This window comes from Rhipicephalus sanguineus, chromosome 2 (assembly GCF_013339695.2).
Source record: "Rhipicephalus sanguineus isolate Rsan-2018 chromosome 2, BIME_Rsan_1.4, whole genome shotgun sequence".
Lineage (NCBI taxonomy): Eukaryota > Metazoa > Arthropoda > Arachnida > Ixodida > Ixodidae > Rhipicephalus > Rhipicephalus sanguineus.
The window spans coordinates 151,911,599-151,935,730 of NC_051177.1; the positions used below are offsets into that span (position 1 = coordinate 151,911,599).

The 24,132-nt window shown below is 44.9% G+C and overlaps 1 protein-coding gene across 1 annotated transcript in view; it reads right to left on the reverse strand.

Annotated features, from left to right (window-relative positions):
* LOC119381979 (MAM and LDL-receptor class A domain-containing protein 1) overlaps positions 1-24,132 on the reverse strand; it is a 44,825-nt gene that overhangs the window by 11,488 nt on the left and 9,205 nt on the right. The window contains exons 6-11 of the mRNA XM_049412962.1: positions 20,859-21,090; positions 13,575-13,697; positions 11,485-11,621; positions 6,455-6,569; positions 5,184-5,261; positions 764-958 (exon numbers count right to left, since the gene is read on the reverse strand). Of these exons, the coding sequence (XP_049268919.1) occupies positions 764-958; positions 5,184-5,261; positions 6,455-6,569; positions 11,485-11,621; positions 13,575-13,697; positions 20,859-21,090 (880 nt within the window). The remainder of the gene's footprint in view (positions 1-763; positions 959-5,183; positions 5,262-6,454; positions 6,570-11,484; positions 11,622-13,574; positions 13,698-20,858; positions 21,091-24,132) is intronic.

A 24,132-nucleotide genomic window follows, 5' to 3' on the forward strand; every position in this document is an offset into this window, starting at 1 on the left:
CAAAGCAGTGAGAGCGCTCTTGTGTTTTTTGAGAACAACGGGCTTATGCGAACGCCTCTGACTTGTGGTGCAATCCCGCACGCTGTAGTGAATGCACTGCATCTCTTCTCTCTCTCTCTCTTTTTCTCTTTCCTCCTCTCTATTTCTCGTCTTTCTATTCCCCTTCCCCGACCCCCCAGTGTAGGGTAGCCAGCCGGAAGTGTTTCTGGTTAACCTCCCTGCCTTCTCCTTTTTCTGTTTCCTTCGTTTGTCAGTTAGTTCGAATTATTATTTCTTACTCCGTCTTTCCATCTTTTTCTGCATTTCTTCCCTCTCTTTTCCTCTATTTCTTTCTATCTCTTTCTTTCTCGCTCCGTCTCTGTGTACTTGTTCTCTCGCCCATCAGAGTTATTGCATCCCACTCCGGACAAATGGGCGCACATGTTCTGGGAGCGAAGGAGATGAATAAGAGGAAAAAGAGAGAGCGCGTGCTGATTCATGATGGTGATAGTTTTCTGTGAGCTCTGCACGGACTTGGTCGACCTTGAGCAGCTCCACTGTCAAAAAATCTGCACTACTTAGATACCCTCTCTTCCTTTGTAAACTTCATGAAGCTTAACAGCTCGCTCAGCAGGAGAGGCTAGAATACTCTTGCCTGGTTTGTAAGCTAACCGTGAAACATAAATTTATTTCATCCCTAAGGTTTCGTGTAGTAATACGTACTACACCACTCTACAACGGATATACCGATACACAGGAATAGTATCTCCTAGCATCCACGTACTGCATTTTTCATCCAACCCGTTGGGGCAGTCGGGGATGCCGTCGCATACCAGAACACCCGGGATGCACGTAGTACCGTCGCGGCAGTAGAACTCTCCATGATTGCAGTCCAAGAGAGCCTCCGGCGTAGAGGGCGCTTCGGTTTTAGTAGGCACTGACGTAAACGTGACTGTCTCACTTGTACTCGCTGGTTGTTCTGAAACGAGAGTCAAGGTTTCTTAATAAAGCGTTTTGCTGCGAACGCTGAAGATTGAAGAAACACATGTGGGGCGTTGTGCATCTCCAATGAGAAGTCATGCGTTGCGGCTCAACTGAGGAAGGTCGAATCAAAATGCGTGGCTAAATGATTGTGCTTCAACATAAGCGTTCGTGTGAGGTTTGTATAGTGGTGCTTTCAGCAGGAGTTTGGAAGCTTAAGCATTTTTTAAGCGAAAGTCTGAATCTGATGCCTTAATTACTACTTTTTGGTATCGGTTTGTCATATAATTTTCGAGCCATTTAGGAATGCATTGTGGTGGAGGAAGGCAGGATAGGTTGAAAGGAGTAGACAATGCGGTACTTTACCAAAAGCTATTTGAAAATTGAACATTATGCAGCCTATATGTGTGCCGGAGTCTGATGCAGAAAATGATCTTGGGAAATTATATCATTTGAGTCACGCTCGGCCTTGAAGCCACGCTTACTACAATTGCGGAAATTACTTTCGGCCTAGCAATAATAATTGCTGGAATATAATATGCGTTCTAATGTCTTGCAGCATGAACTATTTATTAAAAGGAGCCTATAACTGCGAACCAAACCCTAAAGTATATTTTATGAACCGGAACTACGTTAACTGTTTTTCACTGTGGTTGTAGCTGTTTCGATACAAGTGACTGTTGAAATATAGTAACAATAAATTTTGTTGGAATAGGTACTCAAGCTTTTAACGCATCCTATGGAATACCAGAAATGCCACCTGAGGCAGCAGCAGAAGCTGACGTTAATTCGGAAAGTAATTTCATTACTCAATCGTAACAGATAAAAGAGGGATATTTGACAAAGTACTATAACTGACTGGTTCTAAAAGAGTATCATAGGCAGGCATATAGAGAATAGATTCAAGATATTTCTTGAAGCAGCGTACTTTTTCTGCTTCATAATTTCCACATTACTATTTCCAACAGAAAAATAAGGAATGGCACATGCATCTTTACCATTTCGTTTAACGAACTTCCACAGCTCCCTTTGGGTTCCGCTAAAGTTTATCACTCGTGTAGAGTAAAATGAATCCCTGGCTTTCTTTATTTCCAAGTATAGTCCTGTCCTTAGTTGATCTGCTTTATTAGGCAATTCAGCTCCCTTACTTCTAAGTTATCTGATAATTACACCGGTTGTGCAGTTTAATCGACATTCAGTCCGTTTGGTGAGCAATTTGTTTCGCCAGTGTATGCCTCTAAAGATTTTAGATTGAATACGTTTTCCCACGAGTGCTTCCTGCGCGTTCCTTAAGGGGCCCTGCAACACCTTTCTTAGTTATACGGAATAGTCTCATTATTGACGTATGACTCTTCACGAGTCATATGCCGCAAAAAAATTTCGAATCCGTCAAGTCTAAGTGGTGTTACGAAACTATATAGATCACGTTCCGCAGCTTTCTCCCTCAACTCAACGCCGCGAGCGCGCGGAAAGCTAGGCAGCGAGTCGAGGGAGGGAGCGCTGAGGAGCGAGACTCCGCCCAAGAGCGCCGGCGGAGTTTTTTTTCTTCATTTTTTTCTCTCTGACGTCTGGGCGCAACAACGTGGTCTGTGCCGCCACTTCCGGTCGGCTTGCGTCGTTCTCGTCGAGTGGAGCCGATCGCACTGTGTATCGTGCGTGCTTGAAAACTGCGCGTCGGTTTGGTAATGTTGGGTTTGCACCTCGAACGCCGTAGTGTTTTCATCGCTCTGCCAACCATGGAAGCAAACCTGCGCGCTCGTTTGGAACAAATGACAGCTGAGATCGGTTTCGGCCCATACTCCGATACACCGCCTCGTAAGACGGCACTGGCAGACGACCCCGAAGCGCCGCCATTACCGGACGCCAGCATTGTTATCGGAGACACGCTGCGCCCCTGCCTCGGTCGGTCGTGAGAACGTGCCGACGATGCAGTTCTCAGCTGACGAGGCAACACTCGAACGGCTGCCACTCTCAGCGGCAACCGGCAATGGTCAAAAGCACAGAAATATTCACGTTTTCGGCACTGCGCATGGCGAAGAAAACGGAACCACGCAACTACGAGCAGACGAGCTGTCGGTGAGACCGGAAGTGCTAACAATAATGTTTGTTCGGTGTTTTTAACGCGATAACAGAATATAAACATATATATTATCTACTTATTGAACTCAAAATTAACAACGAAAGTAATAATGAGGGTGTTATCGTGATTATAACATCAGCCAATGGTGGAACTGCCGACAATCGCGTCATATATTGCGGACTAATACATCATTTGTCGAGAGAAGAGGGAGCGATTTTCAGCTGACTTTGAGAATTTATTGTAAATTCCATGCCGTGCGTATCGCTATAATATTTGGCTCGCTTGTTCTCGGGAGCCTCGAATACCGATCGGCAGCGCTTTTTGAGCATGCTCTAAAAGTGTTGCAGGGCCCCTTTAAGAAGCGCTATAAGGAATAAAAGCTTGCAACTTGTCAAAAATTCTCCAATGTAGTCGACAAGGTCTTGAATTATCGCGTTATTGATTAAGTGTGTGAAAGAAGTGACACTTATCGAGGCTCGTATCTCACCGTAATTTTCGAACCATGCTTGGCATGCTATTTTATTTTCTTTAAATTAGTTTAACGCACACAATGTCAATGTATAACGTTTACGAGAAAATCCGAAATTCGAACTTCTTTCAGGAGCTGGTGCGCATTTAAACGAAAAGCATGCGTGTGCTTCTTAGCAGAAGCAATAACACCCTTCACCAAGAATACGCATAATTCGATATAAACAAGAAACTTGATGTCAAAATACGATTTCTTTCCTGTACATGCTCATGTGCATCTGTCCTATGAAGCACCCACTTCATGTTGTAAAATATACATTTATAAATACATGATGACCTGAAGAGTCTGACTGTGAACAACGCAAGTAAGTTTCATAAAACGCCAGCTACCTGTTGTAGTAGTGTCGGGTTCCAGCGCTGTCGATTCGCTTGGTAGTGATGTCGAAGCAATTGTGGACGGGCTAGTTCCTGGAATGATTTAATGATTGATTAAGAAGCCAAATAATCTAATTATAGGGCGAGATACACTTTCACAAGATAATTCTTTAGTACAAGTTAGTGTCGATAAAAGCACTTACCCCGTCCCTTCTTTTCTCTCTGGTTGATCAGTATTATAATACAATGAGTCTATTTTCAAGATAATGCAATGCCGTGATATAGCCCCTTTAGACATATAATATCCTACGTCTTTTAAATTCAACAGTCACTGCCTATAGCTTTAATTCCTCAATAAGAAAGGAAGCACGAACGACTTCTAAAAGAGGTATGCTCTAGCGTGGCAAAACTGTTTCATACTTTTATCACTTCTGTGACGCATGCACTTTCTGCCATTGCAATAGAACAATGTTTCCAAGTGCTGCAAGTGACCAATACGTATTTACCTTACGAAGCATTTCCGCACCACAACTTTACAGTGGAGCAATAGGGGAAATACCAGTATGTGACATACTAGCCACTAATTCATACGTAATAACTTCAAACACAGAACAGAGTTCCCAGAAAGACATATTGAATCAGGAAAAGTGTTCGGGCGAGACATCCTAAAGTGCAAGCACCCGGCATTGCGGCCGATAATGAGTCCATGATTGAATGGGCCTAATTCAGTGGCGTAGCCCGCGTCCTCCCCTCCACCCCCTCCACCCCCCCCCCTCCCCCACCGAAACTGTTTTCGGTCATGGGACACACAGAACAAAATGACACTCGACCACGCTTAACTACCCATGTGGGATCACGGGCGTGTGTCCCCCCACCCCCCGAAAAACATTTCTATCTAACTGGCCTTCGTTCATGGCTCTTGCGCAATGTGCGAAACACATTAACGGAAATGGGGCGAACAACAATTAGTAGAAGCAATACACAAACGACACGAATTCTTTCTTTTTATAATTCGAAAGCAAAACAGATTAAATTTTATAAGTTCTAACTCGCCACATATATAACTATCTTTAAAGATATGCGTTCTCACTTTTGAAGAGCATTGTGCCCTCTTCGAATAGTCGTGGCAGGCGCAATTCTCCAAACGAGAAATGATGAAATAATGTGCTCAAATAAACATGGTTCTATATGCGGCAAATCATGACTTACCAAAAATGTTAACCGGTAATCTTGTTTTTTATCATAATATGGTAACCTGAACTATTAACAGCGCAAATAAATTTAATAAAACGACAGCTACCTGTTGTACTGGTGTCCGCTTGCAGCGTTGTAGATTCGCTTGGTAGTGGTGTCGAAGTAATTGTCGGCGGGTTGGTTTCTGGAATGATTTAACAATTGATATAGGGAGCCAAGTAATCTAACAGTAGGGCGAGACAGATTTTCACACGGCCAATCTTTAGTAAAAGTTGGCGTCGCTAAAAGCCCTTACCACGTCTCCTTTTGTCTCTCTCGTTGATTATTATAATAATACAGGGAGTTTATTTTCAGGACAATGCATTCCAGCGCAATAACCTCTTTTGACTAACGATATATGATGTCTTTTCAGTTCAACATTTACTACCTGAATATACATGTGTTCCCGTCGTCACCGTTAATGTGCGCCGTAGATTGAACAACAAGAATGAATAGCGACATCTGTCGGGAAACCACACACGAAGGTAATCTGAACAACATAATTAAACAGAAGTGTGCAAGCTCAAAGCAAATAAGTTGCAAGCGATGAAAATGCACAACGACGCATGACTTCTATCTACGGTTGAGTATACCCTAGCCATATCCTGAGGGTTATGTGTGCAGTTTGTGTAAAACTGGATTCACACGACGGTGCTAATTCCACCGACCAATATTAGGAGGCTCAGTGTAGCCAAATCACATAGCACATGAGGACGTAGAAGATAAGCTGCTGGAGGTATTCTTTGTTGGAGTTACAACTGGTTGCGGGTCAGCTACGTCAAGAATGTTCACAGTTGGTCCATCTTGTGCATCCAGCCTAATGTGTGGTGCTTCCTTAATCATTCAGGCAAGAACATCATTCATATATATATATATATATATATATATATATATATATATATATATATATATATATTTAAATTCTAAGATATATTTTGCTGTAATGGTGCTTACCGCACGTATCAATTTACGATGAATGAACTGAATTTATACGCGTGACAAGTGAAGAGCATTTAAGCAAGCACTTAAACAAATAAGATCGTTTTACGACCTTACATAATCAGTCATAGTCATGCAACAAGAAAATGAGATGAATAACATGTGGTGTAAAAGATTTATGAAAACAACGAAACACAAAAAAGCTGCAAGTTCGAGTAATGTTTAACAAGTGTAAATATTAATCAAAATAGTTACGTTGGCAATACGACAAGATGATTGTGGATTTCTTAAAATTATCCTTAGTATAATGATAGTTCAATGCGTGCACCTGGCACCACGTGAATAAACAAATTGGAAAGGAGTTCGTTCATTGGTGGTTGAGAATACCTTCTGTCTTACTTGGTTCCGGCAGTTTTGTGACATCCGGGACATGGCCGCACTTTCCCTGGCTCACTTCAATGTCGTCTATTGCAAGGTCACTGGAGAAGTACCCCGTATCGCCAGTGATCAATATCTGCGTGGTAGAACAGCATATTATTTCATTTAGGATTAATTCATTCGGATATTTACTCACAACTATGACTGCCGATGAGGCAAAAAATAATTCTCTTCTGTGAATACGTATTTTATTTCTTTTACAATTCCTGGTGCCGTGATGTAACAATATATGGTAACTGCGACGTAGTGATAATTCTGGATGGTTCGCACAGCAACGCTTTGCTGGCAGCATGAAGCAAATGAAGCAGGCCTATTTCTGTAGCGCTTAAATTATATTGAGCACCATCAAGAATTGTATTTTTTGATAAATTACATCTGTTCTCTTTATGTATGGATAGATGTAAAACTTTTGCGCTGTCAATCTGCATATTCTGCTCAGATTATAAAAAAACATATAAAAAAGACATGCAAATTTTAAAAAAGACACGCTGAAAACGTTTTAAATGGCGCTATAAAACCCAGCCAGGCTCTATAAATGAATGCATATGCATTGGGTAACAAAACATTTCTGCTTATACTTTGCAATTCCAGAGCAAAAAAGTGGTAATGAACTAGAAATATTGCTTAGATAAAGTTAATTACCCACAAAACACGATATTCTCTCCGGAACGAGAATAAAATATTACCGAGGTCAGGACCACATGTACGACAAAAATTTAGAAGCATGAACACCCCGCGCTGCCTCTGCCATTATCTGCATGTTAAGCTTGCTTATATATGCAATCTATTCAAAAATTCAATTAATTGTATGATATGGAATTGAAGCCAAAGTGTCTGGAAAAGATGAAGTTGATTCAGTTATGACAATGTCACTTCATTGCATTTAATTCTTTAAATACTCCATGTGGGGCAATGAAAAAGGAAGAGCGTTATCTCAATTAAAAAGAAAAACATGGTTTTAGTTGAGGCGCAAGATACCCAGATACTTATTTCGTAAATGTTCTTCTGGGTCTCAACAACCACAAAAATAACAGTCACTAGTGGCAAGAGCAGATTGACACTCTTGTTTCTCCTCCAAGCATGTCATGTCGAGCACATATTTCCGGTTTTCCGAATATTCGGAAAAGGTTTTCTAGTAAACAGAAATCGCTGGTTCCGGTACAAGTGAAGAGTTAGACACATATGGTGTCGAAGCATAAGTTGACCTAAAATAAGAGACAATTGAGTGTCGCGATTATTAATTAGAATTAATTAATTTAGTTCACTGGAAGAGTGTAAACAGCTCGGATCGTTGCGGCACCTGGCGCAGCCTATCACAACCACGCGCTTCTTCCTGCGTGCCCTCTGGGATCCGCTTCGGCAGCATGCGAAACAAAGTTAACAACATGGGTATGAAAACGCTGACGTGCGAGTGCCACTAGCACACACCTAGGTCAATGATTGGAGTCTAACACTTTTTAATATATATATATATATATATATATATATATATATATATATATATATATATATATATATATATATATATATATATTTAAACGTACATACACGAAGCCGCTCTTCATTCGTAGGAGTAGGGGGAATGGAAGTAGGAATATGGACAAATGACAAGAAGAAGCGCATTCAGTTTGCAGCTTCATATGTGTGGGCAGCGATTAAGATGTCAAAAGCAATTGGGGAAGAAAGGTAGGTAAAATGAGCATGAACACTGCGGCTGCCCGTCAAGCCTGCATGTAATCACTGAGGCCAGTCGATATCAACGACTATAGCAATGCCCGCGTCCCTTTACAAGCCTTCGGTTCGTGAGGCCATGCTCCATGACCATTTTCTTTTTGCGTGTGTAAATGATCTATGCTCTAGTTTTTTCAGCCCAAACTGGAGAACAATGCGGTCGGAGTTAAAAAAATCGTCAGCAGTTAGAAATTGTGGGATAGAAATGAAACCAAAGAGATGAATACACAAAAGAGTTCACGTAAGCACGGGATGGAATGCCTTTAATACTGTAATGCGCCCTCACTCTTTGAACTTCACCGGAAAAGTCCAGCCATATTTTAGGGTAGCTATTAAAACTACCGATCCAGTTGCTACGAATATATATGATGCATAGCGACCTTTACTCTGAACATTTTGAGTAAATAGTACTTTAAACTGCGTAACATCTTCTCTTCAGCCCTAAGTGGTTACACGCATAACATATGTTCAAATATGGGTGACAGTTTGGTTGCGCAAACCTAAATTCGTGCACCATAAACTGAATAAAACTTCTATTGGTGTTGTCTTCCTACAATTTTGTTACAATTTTCCTACCGTTGAAACATGCAGTATGAAAATGAGGAGTCCATGGTATATTACCCTGCCCTGAACTGCTAGCTGTATTACGTATCCAATTTCTTGTAAGGTAACCAGAGAGCACAGAATTTTTCATGCACCATCTCTGCCTTTGCCATAACTGGACTCTCCGCCGGATACAAGGCCTCTGTAATGTTTATTTTCTTGCTCGGGATGTTTCTCGTAACTCGGAGCCGTTCTTTTATTCCCAGCTTCGCGCTGCTTTCAAATAGTGGCTGAAATTGTAGAAGTGATTTTCTTCTTCTTTTTTTTTTGTCTTTCAGTTTACCTTGAGCTTTGTTACATGTGAACTGTAGCTTTAATTGTCTTTTTATATTTGTGTTGCGTTAACGTATTTTACCGGCTGTCCTAAATTGTGTTGTCACATTTTTAAAAGGGTGCAAACTTAAGCTTGTTGGCTTGGCTTCATAGCAGGGAACAGCGCAGATACACGAGACAAGAGAGACTGACAGGACTTGGCGCTGGCTAAAAACATGAGCGTTTATTTCGTATGTGCGCAAATATATATGCTTCTTGGGAAACTGAAATAAACAAAATAGAGGGAAGGGGGAAGGTCAACGCATGCGTCCCAACTAGTCCATCACGGTGCTATGATCACGTGCGGAGATACTTAATTTCCTTGTCAGTTACTGCGATCGATGGTGTACTTACACATGATGGCCCAATGAAATAAATTGCGAGTGCTTCATATATTTCCCGGGCGCGGCTATCACGATATCTGCGCAAGATGCGCGTCTGATCAAAATTAGGACTGCAGCCACAGTCGGTACAGTGCATAGCCAAATTGCTTCCAGTACGCGCCTTGAGGTTGTTCTTGTGTTCTCGCAGACGGTCGCTAATGCAGCGGCCCGTCTGCTGGAGGTAAAGCCCTCCGCAGGACGTAGGTACCTCGTAGATCACTTCGGTCTTGCAAGGCAGAAACTGTGTTGCATGATGCTTCTTGCAAGTGGAAGGACTTTGGCGAGGGGCATTCACCTTCCTGCACAATAAACCCAGCTTCATCGGTGCCGAAAACACCACTCTAACGTTTGCACGTGCAGCTGCCTTCTTGATTTTGTGCGAAACACCGTGCAGGTATGGGATGACCGCCACTCTTGCCCTGTCCTCTTCAGCACGAGGTCGAACTGTCTCACGGTGCTCCTTCAGGGGGGCTTCTGCCAGCCTCGACAGGAATTTGTCAGAGAAGCCAGCCTTCTTCAACCTGCAGACTTGATTAGTGAAACTGGAAGCGATTACATGTGGACAAGACCTGACTAGCGCATTTTTCATAGCAGAGATGGCGATGGCCCGTTTGACCAACTTAGAATGGTGCGATAAAAATCGAAGGAGGTCTCTTTTTTGAACGGCGTGAATACTCCCAGCAGGTGTGCTCTGCACTAAAAACTATCTTGAGGTCTAGGAAGCGTATTTTACGTCTCCTTAAGGAGGACAGTCTTACGGTCCTCCTGAAGGAGCACCGTAAGACGGTTCGATCTCGTGCTGAAAAGGACAGGGCAAGGGTTGCGGTCATCCCATACCTGCACGGTGTTTCACATAAAATCAAGAAGGTAGCTGCACATGAAAACGTAAGCACCGGTAAAGCTGGGTTCATTGTGCAGGAAGGTGAATGCCCCTCGCCAAAGTCCTTCCACTTGCAAGAAGCATCGTGAAACACAGTTTGTGCCTTGCAAGACCGAAGTGTGCACTACGAGGTACATACGTCCTGCGGAGGGCTTTACGTTGGGCAGACGGGCCGCTGCATCAACGACCGTCTGCGAAAAACACAAGAACAACCTCAAGGCGCGTACTGGAAGCAATTTGGCTATTCACTGTGCCGACTGTGGCTGCAGTCCTAATTTTGATCAGACGCGCATCTTGCGCAAATATCGTGATAGCCGCGCCCGGAAAATATATGAATCACTCGCAATTCATTGCATTGGGTCATGAAAACAGTGGCTATGTATAAGTACACCATCGATCACACTAACCGACAAGGAAATTAGGCATCTCCGCACGTGATCATAGCACCGTCATGGACTAGTTGGGACGCGTGCGTTGACCTTCTCCCCTGCCGTTCTCTCTTTTGTTGATTTCTGTTTCCCAAGAAGCGTATATATTTGTGCACATACGAAATAAACGCTCATGTTGTTAGCCAGCGCCAAGTCCTGTCAGTCTCTCTTGTCTCGTGTATCTGTGCTGTTCCCTTTTTACATTTTCGCTCTCATTTGTTCGCATTTTCTGTAGTAGGCTGACATCATTTTATCTTTTATTATTTGCAATTTCTTTCCGTGTGCCAGCACAAAGACCTTACGGTTGTTCCTTGGTATGGCAAATAAACGATCAATTGATTGATTGATTGATTGATTGATTGATTGATTGATTAATTAATAAGTGGCCGGAATGGATTACGCCAAATTCATTTCACAAGCACGAACATGCATGAAGCACTAGCCATGCGTACGGCTTCGTTGTAGAATACTAAAGAACAAATTCAATCGTGCTTTATCGGGTAACAATATGATTGTAGCTATTGCATATTTGTGGCTCGTGTAGAACTATATCGCAATATACACATGCAGACCGAGCACCTGATTTAGAGATTCACTCAATCTTACCAGGTAATCTAAATTATTTTATCGATTAGACCACTATCGACTACTCACCGTAAACGCACTAGGAAGGTTGCGGCCTTCCACCGACAGCTGTGTCCACTCACTGGGACCTTTGGCGGACACAATCGTGGGCGACCCTATCTGCTTCCCCAATGGGTCTGCGAACTCGACGCTCAGTGTAGTATCAGCTGCAAGATTGCGAACATATTAATATTACGAAACGAGTGGCTATGTGTGATGCACTTTGCAGGCAATATATACATAGTGATTTGCAGATATCATTATTTTAAAAAGCATGAAAAGCGACATTGTTCGAAAAGGAGAACTACACAAAAAATAGGACAATAACAACGCGGTCGGCGTCAGCGCCTGTACATGTAGCAGTTATTTCTTTTAACACAAAAGTGTTTTATGCCGGGGTCCACCAAGACTTCAGTAACGTATTTCCGTCACGGAAATGACAGTAGAAAAAATATACACGATCAGATGGCAGAGAAAAGAAGTTCCGTCAACGGGCATCGAACCCACAACCGCTCGGTCCGCGACAACAGATGCCGGGCATGCTATCCACTGCGCCACGGTCACAGACTCTAGAGGCTTTACAAAGGCGCCTTATATATCTACCAGTCTCCCGGTCGGCGGGGCGGTGTTGCCCTCTGGGAGCGGTAAAGTAAAGTAATTCGTCATTACTGTGGCCTCCGCGATTAGCACCTGCAACGCGTTAAACGTCCCTCCCGTTATCAATAGAAGTTCAATTTTGTCAATGCCTTAACCCACCGCGGTGTGGCGACCTTAGCCAAGCGTCGTAAAAGCGTCGGCCTCGCTCCTAGCTCTGCGACGAGCGCCTGCCTCACCTGGCTGTAACAGCACGTTCCCCGCTCACGCGCTCGCCCCTGGAAAAATCGCGGCCGGGCTACCGGGGCAGCACGACGCGCTTTGCGTTTCCTTCTAGTCCGGCCGTGGTGTTCAATCACATTTTAACATGCCGCGGGATGGCGACCAAGTTCTGCGTCCAATATGCGACGCTCTTCTGGCTACCACACCTCGTTCTAAGATGACGCTTTCACTGTTAACTACTACAGCTGCCACACGGGTTTGTTTAATCATTTAGCAAGGACGTTATTCGTCAGGATGAAGATGTACCACCAATCATAAAAGTGAGCAGATCCACGTTAAACGGTGCCATTGCTGCCAGACATCAATATACATTGTGCAAACTCTCTTATATCAATGTGCAGTAAACATTCAGTTACTTCTGTAAGGGCACGCTTACTTTCGTGTTATTCCGATTCCTATGACGGAGGAATCAACCATGTATTTTTTTTCAAATCGTGAGCATCTCCTATAGCGCTCAGGGAAATGAAAGCAATGCTAGCAATTGTTTTTGACAGAATATGTGCATTTTCGTTAATCATATCTACTAGTCTTCAATTGAAGGTATAATATCCGAAGGCACACAGCGTAAATTAGAAATAAGAAAGTTGTTGGGTGTCACGAATATATGGTAGCCGAATTTTCCCGAAATTCAAAACTCAAGAGATTCGCGTTATCCTCAGTAAAATAGCAAGGTCTCAGTCACGGCAACATCCAAACCTAGCGCGCCGGCAACTTGCTAAAAGCGGTCGCTCGTTACATCATGTAGTCAGAAACGCCCCACGCATACGAACTGAAAAACTTCAATGAACACACGTTCTTGCACAATACATCTAGACAATATCATGTGATGTGCACAAGCGGACTGCTCCCCTTTACCTGTGGCGTCGCGTGTTACTCAGTTTCTCTGATGTATACATAAAGAAGGTGCCAGGAAAGAAGAGAATCATAGGCACTTTTTTCTTTTTGATACTTCATGAAAGAGAAGGAAATTTGTATGGAAGTTCCGTGAAGTAATTCCGCTGAAGTGCGTAAGTAGTGTTTATTGCATCCAACGCAGCTCTTATGCAGAGTTCTCAGGAGTTTCTTCAAGGTTTCACCGTGTTCTTACTTTGCTGGCCCGATGAAAAACAAAAAGCCTTATGATCGTCATAACTGTTTTCATTTGCACCAGTCATTGCATATACTTTTCCTTTTATGCGAGGTATACCTCGCATTAGCTTGAATTCACACAGTGCCTCAGTCTGAATTAAGAATACGCAACTTACCCTTTTGCTTTATGTAATAGTAGAGCTTGGCGCAGGCAGCGGGACCCATGGTTAATGTCTGGCTTTCGAGAATAGCAGTTCCGGTTTCAGAAAGGTCGGCATGGTCAAGAAGCAAGTAATACCCTGAAGAAGAACAAATCATACAAGGGAGTTTACTTTTGCTTGTGCACTATTTTGTACAGATGTGAAAGGTAATCGCTATGAATGCATTCTAGGAAAGGAAGAACGATGAATTGGGGTAAAGATTATTGAAAGTATAGAACTCACCATTTATCAGTGTAAATTGTGAATCTGTTTACTTTAGTGCTCATGCTTTCAAGCGCACTTGAAATCCACGAAGCGGTAACACATGTTCAACCAATTTCATCTAGCCACAAATGATATTGCTTAGAGACCACCGTGAACTCTCCTTCACACACTTATTACAGGCAAAGAATCAGGCGTGCATTGATATCTTATCGCATTAATGTTAATTTCGCTGTTTCATTCTCACTGGTTGTTGTTTGAAGGCAAAGAAAGATCCCTTGCATAGATATTAAGGGAGAGCGCATTGAGTAATAAAACAAAACGCAGGGTGTTTGCCCTGAAATAAATAGCTTATTTTAATTGTTTAAAATTTTCATCGATGTTGCACACTGAACATTATATTAGGTCTATCAGAGTCGGACGGCAATTTAGCAGAACATGTGCTCTGTCAGAAGCCCACATCCTACCCAGTAGGGGATCCAGACGGGGGGAGGGGAGGTAAAGGCGATGACCCCCCCCCCCTAAAGCCTGTGTCAGCCCCCTCTCTCTTCAGTGCTTGTGGTACATCTGCTTTGTCAGGTTGCTTCAGCTACTACTGCCCAAAAGGGGAAAGGAGAATCTTGTCCCCGCCCTCTACTTTACTCCTCATCTCTCGCCTCCCTCCCCCCGGTCGGATGAAAGAACCGCCCCCCTCCCCCAAAATATAAGCACCTGGATCCGCCCTTGATCCTACCTGCTCGTCAGCTGTGGAAGCTTCTGGTTTTATGACAGCTTCTTGTGTCGCTTGTGTGTCTGTCTTAGGAATTCTGATTCGTGTGCCCTGACCAGCTGTTGTCGCAGTGGTATTCACCAGTTTGCCTAAACATTGCTCGCGACAATGCGCTAAACTTTAGCATCCGGTGAAGTGGAGTTAACTGCGCTGCCTTTAGAAAATTTAGCGTTAGGCTCAATCGCACAATTTGGTTGTTAATTAAAGTTGTCACGTACCATTTTGGGAACTTTTTTCTACAAGATAATTTCAAAACACTCCACTATTGTAGGAGTTAGAGACCTCCTCTCTTAGTATCCCACCAGGTATCATAGGTCACTATCACAGAATAGTACCACCACTGCCTCGGCTGACATTTCCTAGTGCTGACCCTTTTCTATGTGCTAAAGCAGCAGGACCGCCCCACGTTGACGCCTCCCATACCGGCTATCACCACAAATCGATGATAACGGTACGATAGTACACCTGGCAGGAGTTGGCGTAGGCGTAGGAGGCGAACCAGATCGAGCGGATTAAACGCACTGATGTGGGCCAGGGCAACCCTTAGAAGTCTAACTACGGCGAAAGAATCGAAATAGGAGAAGAGGACTATAAGGTTAACTCGAGCAGCGTTCAATTTCGACCACCCTGTGCAACATCGTATTAGAATGTGTGATCACCGAGGTGCCACGTATTGCACGACCGAACGAACTAGAAAACAGTGGGAGGCTATACTAACGTGCCTGTATCCTGAGTGCCAGTTCCGCCTGCTGAAGACGATGAGGCGGACGGTGGCGTGGTGTTTCGCGGACTTTACGGGCGCCCCCAACTAATGATGACAAGCGATTCCTCCGTTGTTTTACTCAAGCCTATTACTGTTACTTTCTCTATCCACGTTCGCGGAACATTTCAATCGGTGGGATTCCGCGTACCGCATCCTTTCAGAGTCAACGACTTTGCAAGCTGTGCGTTTTGCGTTAGAGCATATCTGAGGGTGATGTTAACTTGTGTTTAAAGCGCAATACCATCAGCCTGACTACACTCACTGCTAAGAAGATGCCACTTCGATATTTCGCCATTTAAGGCGATGTCATCAACCTGACCCCGCCCACTGCAGAGCAGAGACCTCCGCAATGTTTCGCAAATTCGGCCGGCCCTGTGCTTGCTGCGGCAACGTTATACCCGCAAACTTTATAATTTAATCTGCCCACCTAACTTTTTGCCTCCACCTAGAGCGCTTGCCTTCTCTTAATATCTAGTCTCTTTCTGTAATGACCCGCGGTTATCTTGCCTGCGTGCTACATGCCCTGCCCACGCCCATTTTGTCTTTAAATTTTAGACTAAGCTGTCCTTAATATTCCGTTGTTCCCTGAACCAGCTTGCTCTCTTGCTTAGGTTCACACCTATCGTACTTCTTTTCATGCCTCGCTCCATCGTACTTAATTTAATCTGAACCCTTTTCGTAACCGTGAAGGTTTCTGTCTCGTAGGCAAGTAGCGGTAAGATGTAGCTGCTACATACCTTTCTCTTTAAGGGGTGCTGGTAAACAGCCATTCATAATCCGAGAATGGCTGCCAAATGTGCCTCCACCCCATTCTTATTCTTCTGGATACTTCAGTGTCATGGTCGGAATTTGAGGTCACCATCTGCTCTAAGCAGACGTATTCTGTTACCACTTACGTAACTACTGTACCTTTGAACAAGGAGAAGGAAATTCTAAGGGCTCGTTTCTTTGTTTGATACAATTATAATCAAAACCAGCAGAAAATGAAGTCAAGGAAATTATAGGAGACGTTAATTTTGCTGTTTTAAGTGTATTGCAGTACTTATGACATAGATTTGAAGAACGTAAAGTGGACGAAACAACTTGCCGCCGTCAGCGACCGATCCTGGAACCGTCGAATAGCGCACCCGAAAAAGTGACCAATTGAGCTACTGGCGCGTGGTCCCTTTATCCACTTTAGCATGTACTTACATGAATGCAAATCAAAGAGGGGGATAGTCAGCGTCGCTCGTAGCCATGACGGCGAGTGTGGAAAACTCTTTTTAAAGCAGAGCAATTAAGGTCGAGGTTGGCCGTGTGTTGTAGATAGAAAACTATCACCACCATGAACCGGCCCGCACTCTCTGTGTCCTTTTTGTCATCGCCTTCCTCTTCTTCCTCTTCTGCTTTGCTACTAGAAGACGTGCGCCGATTAGTCTGGCGAGGAGTGCAATAACTTGATGGGCGAGACAACTAGTACAGAGAGCGAGAAAGAAAGAAAGAAAGAAAGAAAGAAAGAGAGAAAGAAAGAAAGAAAGAAAGAAAGAAAGAAAGAAAGAAAGAAAGAGAATTAGAGAATTTTTTGGCAAAAAATATTTTTACCGAGGCGTGATTCGAACTTGCCTACCCACGATCCCAATAAGAGCGTCCTAGCCACTCGGCTATACAGGCACGCTGACAGAGCGAAGCGTTGCCTTGCATGGTATAGTACAGCAATATGGCTGAAAAGGGTGGTAAAGGTGAGGAGGAGAGATGTGAAAGTTAGGAGGAGGGAAAGGAGAGCAGCAGAACGAGTACAGAGAGGGAGAGCGAGAGAGATAGATAGACACAAATAGAAACAAATATATAGATAGAAAGAAAGGGAAGAAACAGAGAAAAAAGATAGAAGGCCAGAAGACGACTACACACAGAGAGAAAGAGATAAAGAAACAAAGACATTGAAATAAGTTGGAAAAAATAGATATAGAAAGAAAGGAAAGCAAGAGAGAAAAAGACAGAACGACAGAGAACGAAATAGACATAGAAAAAGTAAAAAGCAAGAGATAAGCAGAGAAAAAGATAGAAAAACGAGCCACCGACTACAGAGAAATACAGATAGAGAAAGAAATAACAAATGGAGGAAACATAAAAAAGATAGAAGACAAGAGACAGACTCCAGAGAGAATGACATAGAAAAAAAAAGAGGAAAAAAGAGAAGAAAGGGAAAAAGAAAGCTAAAGAGAAAAAATTACACCATCTCCCGCTCAAGGGGATCATGAGGCGATGCGGAGCCAGAGCACTTCCATGATCGCGTTCCGTTGGCGTTCGTTGGGCATGCTACCGACATCGCGTCGTGGAACGCGCGCGTGTCGTGTCTTCCCTCTAGCTTGGCCGTTAATTCTCACAGTGCAAGCGGGGAGCGCGGTCGACAGGCGCGCGAGAGGGGTGCAGTGTAGGAGAACAGCAAGCGGGGTAGGGTACGCGCATGCGCTGGCGCTCATCGCGGCGTTGCACAGGAGAGAATTTCGGCATGTCGAGCCCGTATTTCAGAGGAGTCAACCGAAGCAAGCGCTGGACTGAACGCGCAGCGCTCTAAAACTTGAAGGAGAGGAGACTAGAGGAGGAGAGAAGCGCATGGGCCGCGAGAGCAGAAACGAGAACGCAGGAGAAGCGCAAACAGTTGCTGAGAGAAGTGGAGAGAGTAACGCGCAGCTGTTGGAGAGAGGTAAGGAGGTGAGTTGCGAATGCGTAGTGTGAGTGCGGACGCCAAGGCCAACGCCGCGAGACATACCCCAGAGCAAGAGATGCTTCGCATCTAAAAGACAGATAAAGAAATAGCCAGAGAGAAAGAGATATGAATCAACACACAAAAAAAGAAAAGAAAAGAAGAGAGAAACCGTAGCCATGTATAGGCCCCGCCACGGTGGCCAAGTGGTTATGGCGCTTGACTTCTGACCCGAAGGTCACGGGATCGAATCCTGTCCGCGGTGGCTGCATTTACAATGGTAGGAAATTGTTTGAGGCCCGTGTACTTAGATTTAGGTGCACATTAAAGAACCCCAGACGGTCGAAATTTCCGGAGCCCTCCACTGCCGCGTCCGTCATAATCAAATCGTGGTTTTGGGACGTTAAACCTCAGACATTATTATTATTAGCCATTTGTAGTAAAGTATAGCAGGTTTAACTTGCCGTGTGGCGTAGAAAACCTGTCATCTTCGTGAACCGGCACGCACTCTGTTCGTTATCTTCTCGATCTTCGTCCTCTTCTTCCTCTTCTGCTTCTAGTCCACCAGCTCTGCTGTGACCCAGCCTTCTGCGACATTGTGGAAGCTTCCCTAATTTTCTTGCCAGTTGGCGTCACAAAGCATGCGATTTTTAAAGACGATAGTCTTTCTTGGGGAACTTAAACGCAGAAATTTTGGTCTGTCTTTCTGTCTGTCTTTCTGTTTGTCGGCACGTCCCTCGATTCAGCCACTCGGCCAAAGTTGAACCACTTGCCCAAGGGCCAGCCATCGTGAACGGCTGACTAGGTTCATACTTGTATACATTATTAAAGACGATAGTCTTTCTTGGGGAACTTAAACGCAGAAATTTTGGTCTGTCTGTCTGTCTGCACGTCCCTCGATTCAGCCACTCGGACAAAGGTGAACCACTTGCCCAAGGGCCAGCCGTCTTGAACTGGTACGGCTGTTCATACTTGTGAACGTTGTCGATCAAAAAGTAAATATCATGCATATCTGAGGTGCAACATCACTAGGTAAGTATTAGGTGGCGTGTTCCTTTAATAGAAAATGCATACATACGTAATTTTAAGGACCCTAGTTTCTTAAGCTGCGCTGAAAATGCATAAGAATGGAAGCTTGAGCGAGTTGGTATGCGTTCATCTTTGTTGAAACAGCGCTCACTAGACGACGACGAAGTAAAAGAAGGCACAGGACAGGCGGCGCCTGTCCTGTGCCTTCTTTTACTTCGCCGTCTTCTAGTGAGCGCTGTTTCAACAAAGCTGAAAATGCGACTGCGCCGAAACTTGGCTTCCTCCGTGCCCTCTGCACGAGCTCATTGTTGTGTTTCGGTTTCGGTTCAGTATTGCACTGTACGAGTGCCATGGGGCGCCGCTCTGGCATTCCTGCTTTACCCAGGCGACGTGTATATAAAAGAGTGTGTGGAGAGTACTCGTTGAGTGCGGACGTTTCTTCTGCTTCGGCGCTTCGCGCCAAACCGCGTGTTCGGGCTCGCTGGCGTCCCCGCCGGTCACGTTGGTCGCCGCCGGTCTTCGCCTGCTGCTGCGCCGGGACTACCAGCCCGCAACATAGCATTCACGTTTCCCTACGTATTGCCAGATGGCGTTCATATCTCACGCAGCGCCTCTTCTATCGTCTTTAGACGACATTTGCAGCGAAGCACGCAGATACGCGGCCAATTTTTTTTCTTGCAAACTTCGGCACGCTATCTGAAGGTTGCAAGTTCGTTCGTTGCCAGCGGCAAGTTGTTTTTTCGTCCGCTATACTTTCCTAGCGTTTATATCATAATTACTACGATACAGTTAAAACAGTACAATTAACGTCCCCTATACTTTCATTGGCTTCATTATCTCTGGGTTTTTAATAACTTTGTATCAAACAAGCAAACGCGCCCTTAAAATTCCCTCTTTCGTTCATTCACAGCGAGGGTCTCGTTCCGGCAGACTTGATACTTTCAGGTAGTAAACGAGGGCTTATTGGTCAGCTGTGCGCTCGGCAAAAAAATGATCACGTGCTACATGACGCCAGCTGGCAAAAGAGTGTTCCACACTCCGCACTCGCCGTCATGGCTACTAGTGGCGCTGACTAATATTCCCAGGCTGCATGCACATATATACCCGGTGAAGTGGACAAGGGAACGACCGCCACCGTAGCTCAATTGGTAGAGCGTAGGGCGCGTTATCCGAAGGTTGCAGGTTCGGTCCGTGCCGGCGGCAAGTTGACTCTTCATCCACTTTACTTTCTTAATATTTTCATCTTAACTGGTACAATACAGTTGAAACAGTACAGTTAACCTCCCCCATAGTTTCGTGGCTTCATTATATGTTGAATTTCATTAAGATTCTATCGTACCTTTACCACTTTATACCGATCGCAAAAACGTTTTTCCCTCCCCAGACTGCTGAACATTACTTTTCTACGTATTAATTTCGAGGATATCGCGTTTTAAGGGCCGCCTGCTAGAAAAGATGGGCGCGTTGCCTCTTGTTTTTAATTGGAGCCACATCGTGTACCTGTTTCATATCTTCCAGACACGAACATCACCGCGTTATCTGGGCGAAATATTTCTTCGATTACAACAACAAGACTGGTGATGGGCACTTTAAGAAATACTCTGAAAGGAAGTAAACTGGTCGCCGTCCCAATTCTGAAGCAACAAAGCTTTATCGATGGCCATGTCGAGTTTTATGGCGCAAAAGGAAAAGCGCCTCTAAAAGATTTTTTGAGGCTTCCGGGCTAGGCCCGTGGGTGTAACAGTGGATGCTCTGTAGGCTAAGAGTGCTGAAAACTGACACTAAAGTCCTGACCTTCATCAGTTCCGAGCGTGTGGTCCGTGTTGAGGCCGTCGCGGGACATGGGAGTTGGTCCTTGGTTCCTGTACCATGACGCGTATTTGCGACCTTCGATGTTCTGCCAGTTGCACATGTCCTCTTCAAAAGAGCAGCTGCCAGGTGGAGGACAGCCCTTCTCGCCTAAGCTGATGTCGTCCACGGCGACAGCTGTTCCAGGGTCACCAGAAGTGGTTCCTTCGAAGGCGAGCTGCACAGCAGATAAGGCACAAATAATAACGGTAGTACATACTAAAGAATATAGACAAGCCTGTGCCTTGGAAATCGGTATAAGTGAGATATACCCTATATGAACTTGGAATATGGAAACACATCTCAGCATGATTCGTCAGCTTCTCTACGCTTCTTTACGCGACGAAGGCTAGAGGTACTTTTCACATTGCTCGCGTTCGTGCCAGTTAATATACAGCACTACGCATGACTGAAAACTGCAGATGCCCATGAAGAGACACCAATTTAACGTACGTAATTTCTGTCATTTTTTATGTGAAGGAAATAAGATTACTTTTAAGGGCTCGTTTTTCTTTGTTAGATACAATATTAAGGATAACTAACAGACAATGAAGCCAAGGAAAGTATAGGCCATCTTATTCGTAGTAATTAGGATGCAAATTTGAAGAACGTAAGTGGACTAAAAGATAACGCCGCCGGCAGGGACCGAACCTGCGTTAGTCTTGTAGTTCTCCTTAATTTTTTGTCGGAAGATATGTTTTAATTATTTGTTCTATATGATCTATATACTCTATGTTCCTTTATGTGCACGCTTACAGTATAACGCTTCCATAAAAAAATCCCTTATATACCTAAACACCACGTAAGAAGCAGGCAGTTGCATAGAGACAACTGCCACCACACACTTTACTCAACTCCAGTAATATTTCGTCTCTGTTAGCCAGTATTCGACGGATAATTATAAGTCGTCTTGTCAGGGCAAACGTGGGACATTGTCACGTTATCTCGGGAGCGCTTGCAATGCGGAGTGGAGTTGGGGGAGAGAGAGAGTCGGGAGACACCGTGGTGGCACTGCAAATCCACTATTATGTCACACACCACGAAAAACCAAAAAAGAAACACGCACTCAAAATTTACAACAAAAGGTAACAATGCAGAAACCCAAAGTTATTGCGCACTCACTAACATTACACAACATTCGAGCTATGCTTAGCTCCTCCTGACATGAAAGTCTGGCCACTGAGGCCTCTGGGTCAGTCGCGCTACGAATCGAACGTTCGTGGAGTCCGCTGACTGTTCGTTGCCCAAGTCGACGCTCTGTCCCGTCGTCGAAGCTGCTGTCGATGTCTCAGGGCCGTCGTCGATGATCAGACGCCTCGCTGATCATCTTCTTTGCCGACGCCTCGTTCTCCGTCGAGAACACCGGTCCCTCCCAGCTAGGCCTAACTGTCGGCCTCTCCTGAGTGCCACGGGGTCCAACTACCGACATGGCTCCGTGATTGTCGGTGGGTTGCCATCTCGTCGAGCTGGGATAGAGCCGCAGAGGACATGAAAACTGCGTAATGAGGCTGCCGCAAGCCCAGGACGCCTCGCTCGGTAGACACCGAGGTCAACGGCCACCCTCCCGGGACATACGACACGCTGCCTCCAGAACTCGGCTCTGCTGTTCCCGTCGCGGGCGCGACGCTGGCTTGCACCACTTCCTCTTGGCCAACTCCACCGAACAATGACTCTCTCTTCGTCTGGGGTTCCGCACCTCAGTTCGGGTCGCGTGGCACGCGCCTTTCTCCGGCCAATGGCGTGCGTGGACGTGGTGGGGGTGCACACCATCGGGTACTTTTCCATTCCCGGCACACCATCGACGCATTCCGCCATACGGCACGCGCCCCGTGCCCCTTTACTCATGACAGACATGTAGTACGGGAATGCTTGAATTTAGACAATGGAGCACACAGAAACGACGAGTAGGCAGTCTCGAATTGCTGGAAGCGCTGGAAGGCGGCTCTGCACAGCTCCTCATGAGAAGACAAATTCTGGGCCGCCCAGTAAGACAAGGAAGTCACGCGAGCCCAGGTACTTAAGGCTGATGCCTAGGCCGGAGCTCAGGCCCGCGCGGAATTAACCTTCGCCGGGCTCTCAATAAAGTTATTTCATTCATTGCCATACTTCGCGCGTTATTAGACAGCCTAAGTACACTTCATTCGCTGAAATATGGTTCGCTATCTATCATTTCTTATATATTGTATGCTATTCTAGAGAAAGTATCACTCTATCTGTTTACACTTGAAACTCGATTTAACGAAGTGATGATCGCGCTTGAATGTTTTAGTTATATCGGGAAGTTAGTAAGACCGAAAAAGAAATTTTGCCGGTCTTCGAAACAAAATTCTTACGTAGCGGCTCCGAAAAGCTAATGCGGCATTCTTTATGCCGCCTCACCTGCGCGCCTGAAATGTTTGCAAATAGTCTCAACCGCAGCCCACATATGGAGCCTACCGTGTAGCCTGGGCACGCAGGGCTCCATGTGAGGGCGACGCAGGACAGGTGGACGGTCACGTGTGACCGCCTGCCGATGTGCAAAAACGCGGAGAATGAATGTAGTAATTGTGCAGCAGGCCGAGCGAGAATGCTGCGTAGAGACCATCAGTGCTATCTGTCGCATAAGATGAAATAATGAAAGCAATCGCGGCCGCTCTTAGTACCATCCAGTGCGTAAGGGTGCCATCGACGGGCGGGTTCGTTGTTCAATGCGTGGGTGCGGCGTTCAGCCTCACCAAACGTAGGGCCGTGACTAGGACGCCCGCGGTGTTTTAACGCGCTAGTGTTAGGTTGCACGCTCGAAAAAAAAACCGTCTGTCTCAAAATTCGAAGAAAATCATCGCTTTTTTGCTCAATTGTGTCAGGAGAAACTTCTTTAAATCGGGTTTGGTAACAAGTTAGTGTCATTAATTAGGATTGACGGCAACATTGAACCCTACGGATACATGGCAGGGAATGGAAATTTCTTCATTAGATCGGAAACTTCGCATAAGTGGGTTTCGTTAGATCGAGTTCAAACTATATTTCGCTTCGCTGCCTTGGCGTTGCCAACAAAGTATGAAACAAAGCATTTACCCCTGCGAAATCGACAAAGAACCTGCATATGATCTGTTTCAAAAATACGATTTCGTACAATTGAGCCCATAATGACAAATTTATCATTATATTAACAGCGAGACTCCGCGGCGCCGAACGGATTCCTTGTGAATGCGGAATCTCATGAGTCGAAGAATCAGGCATC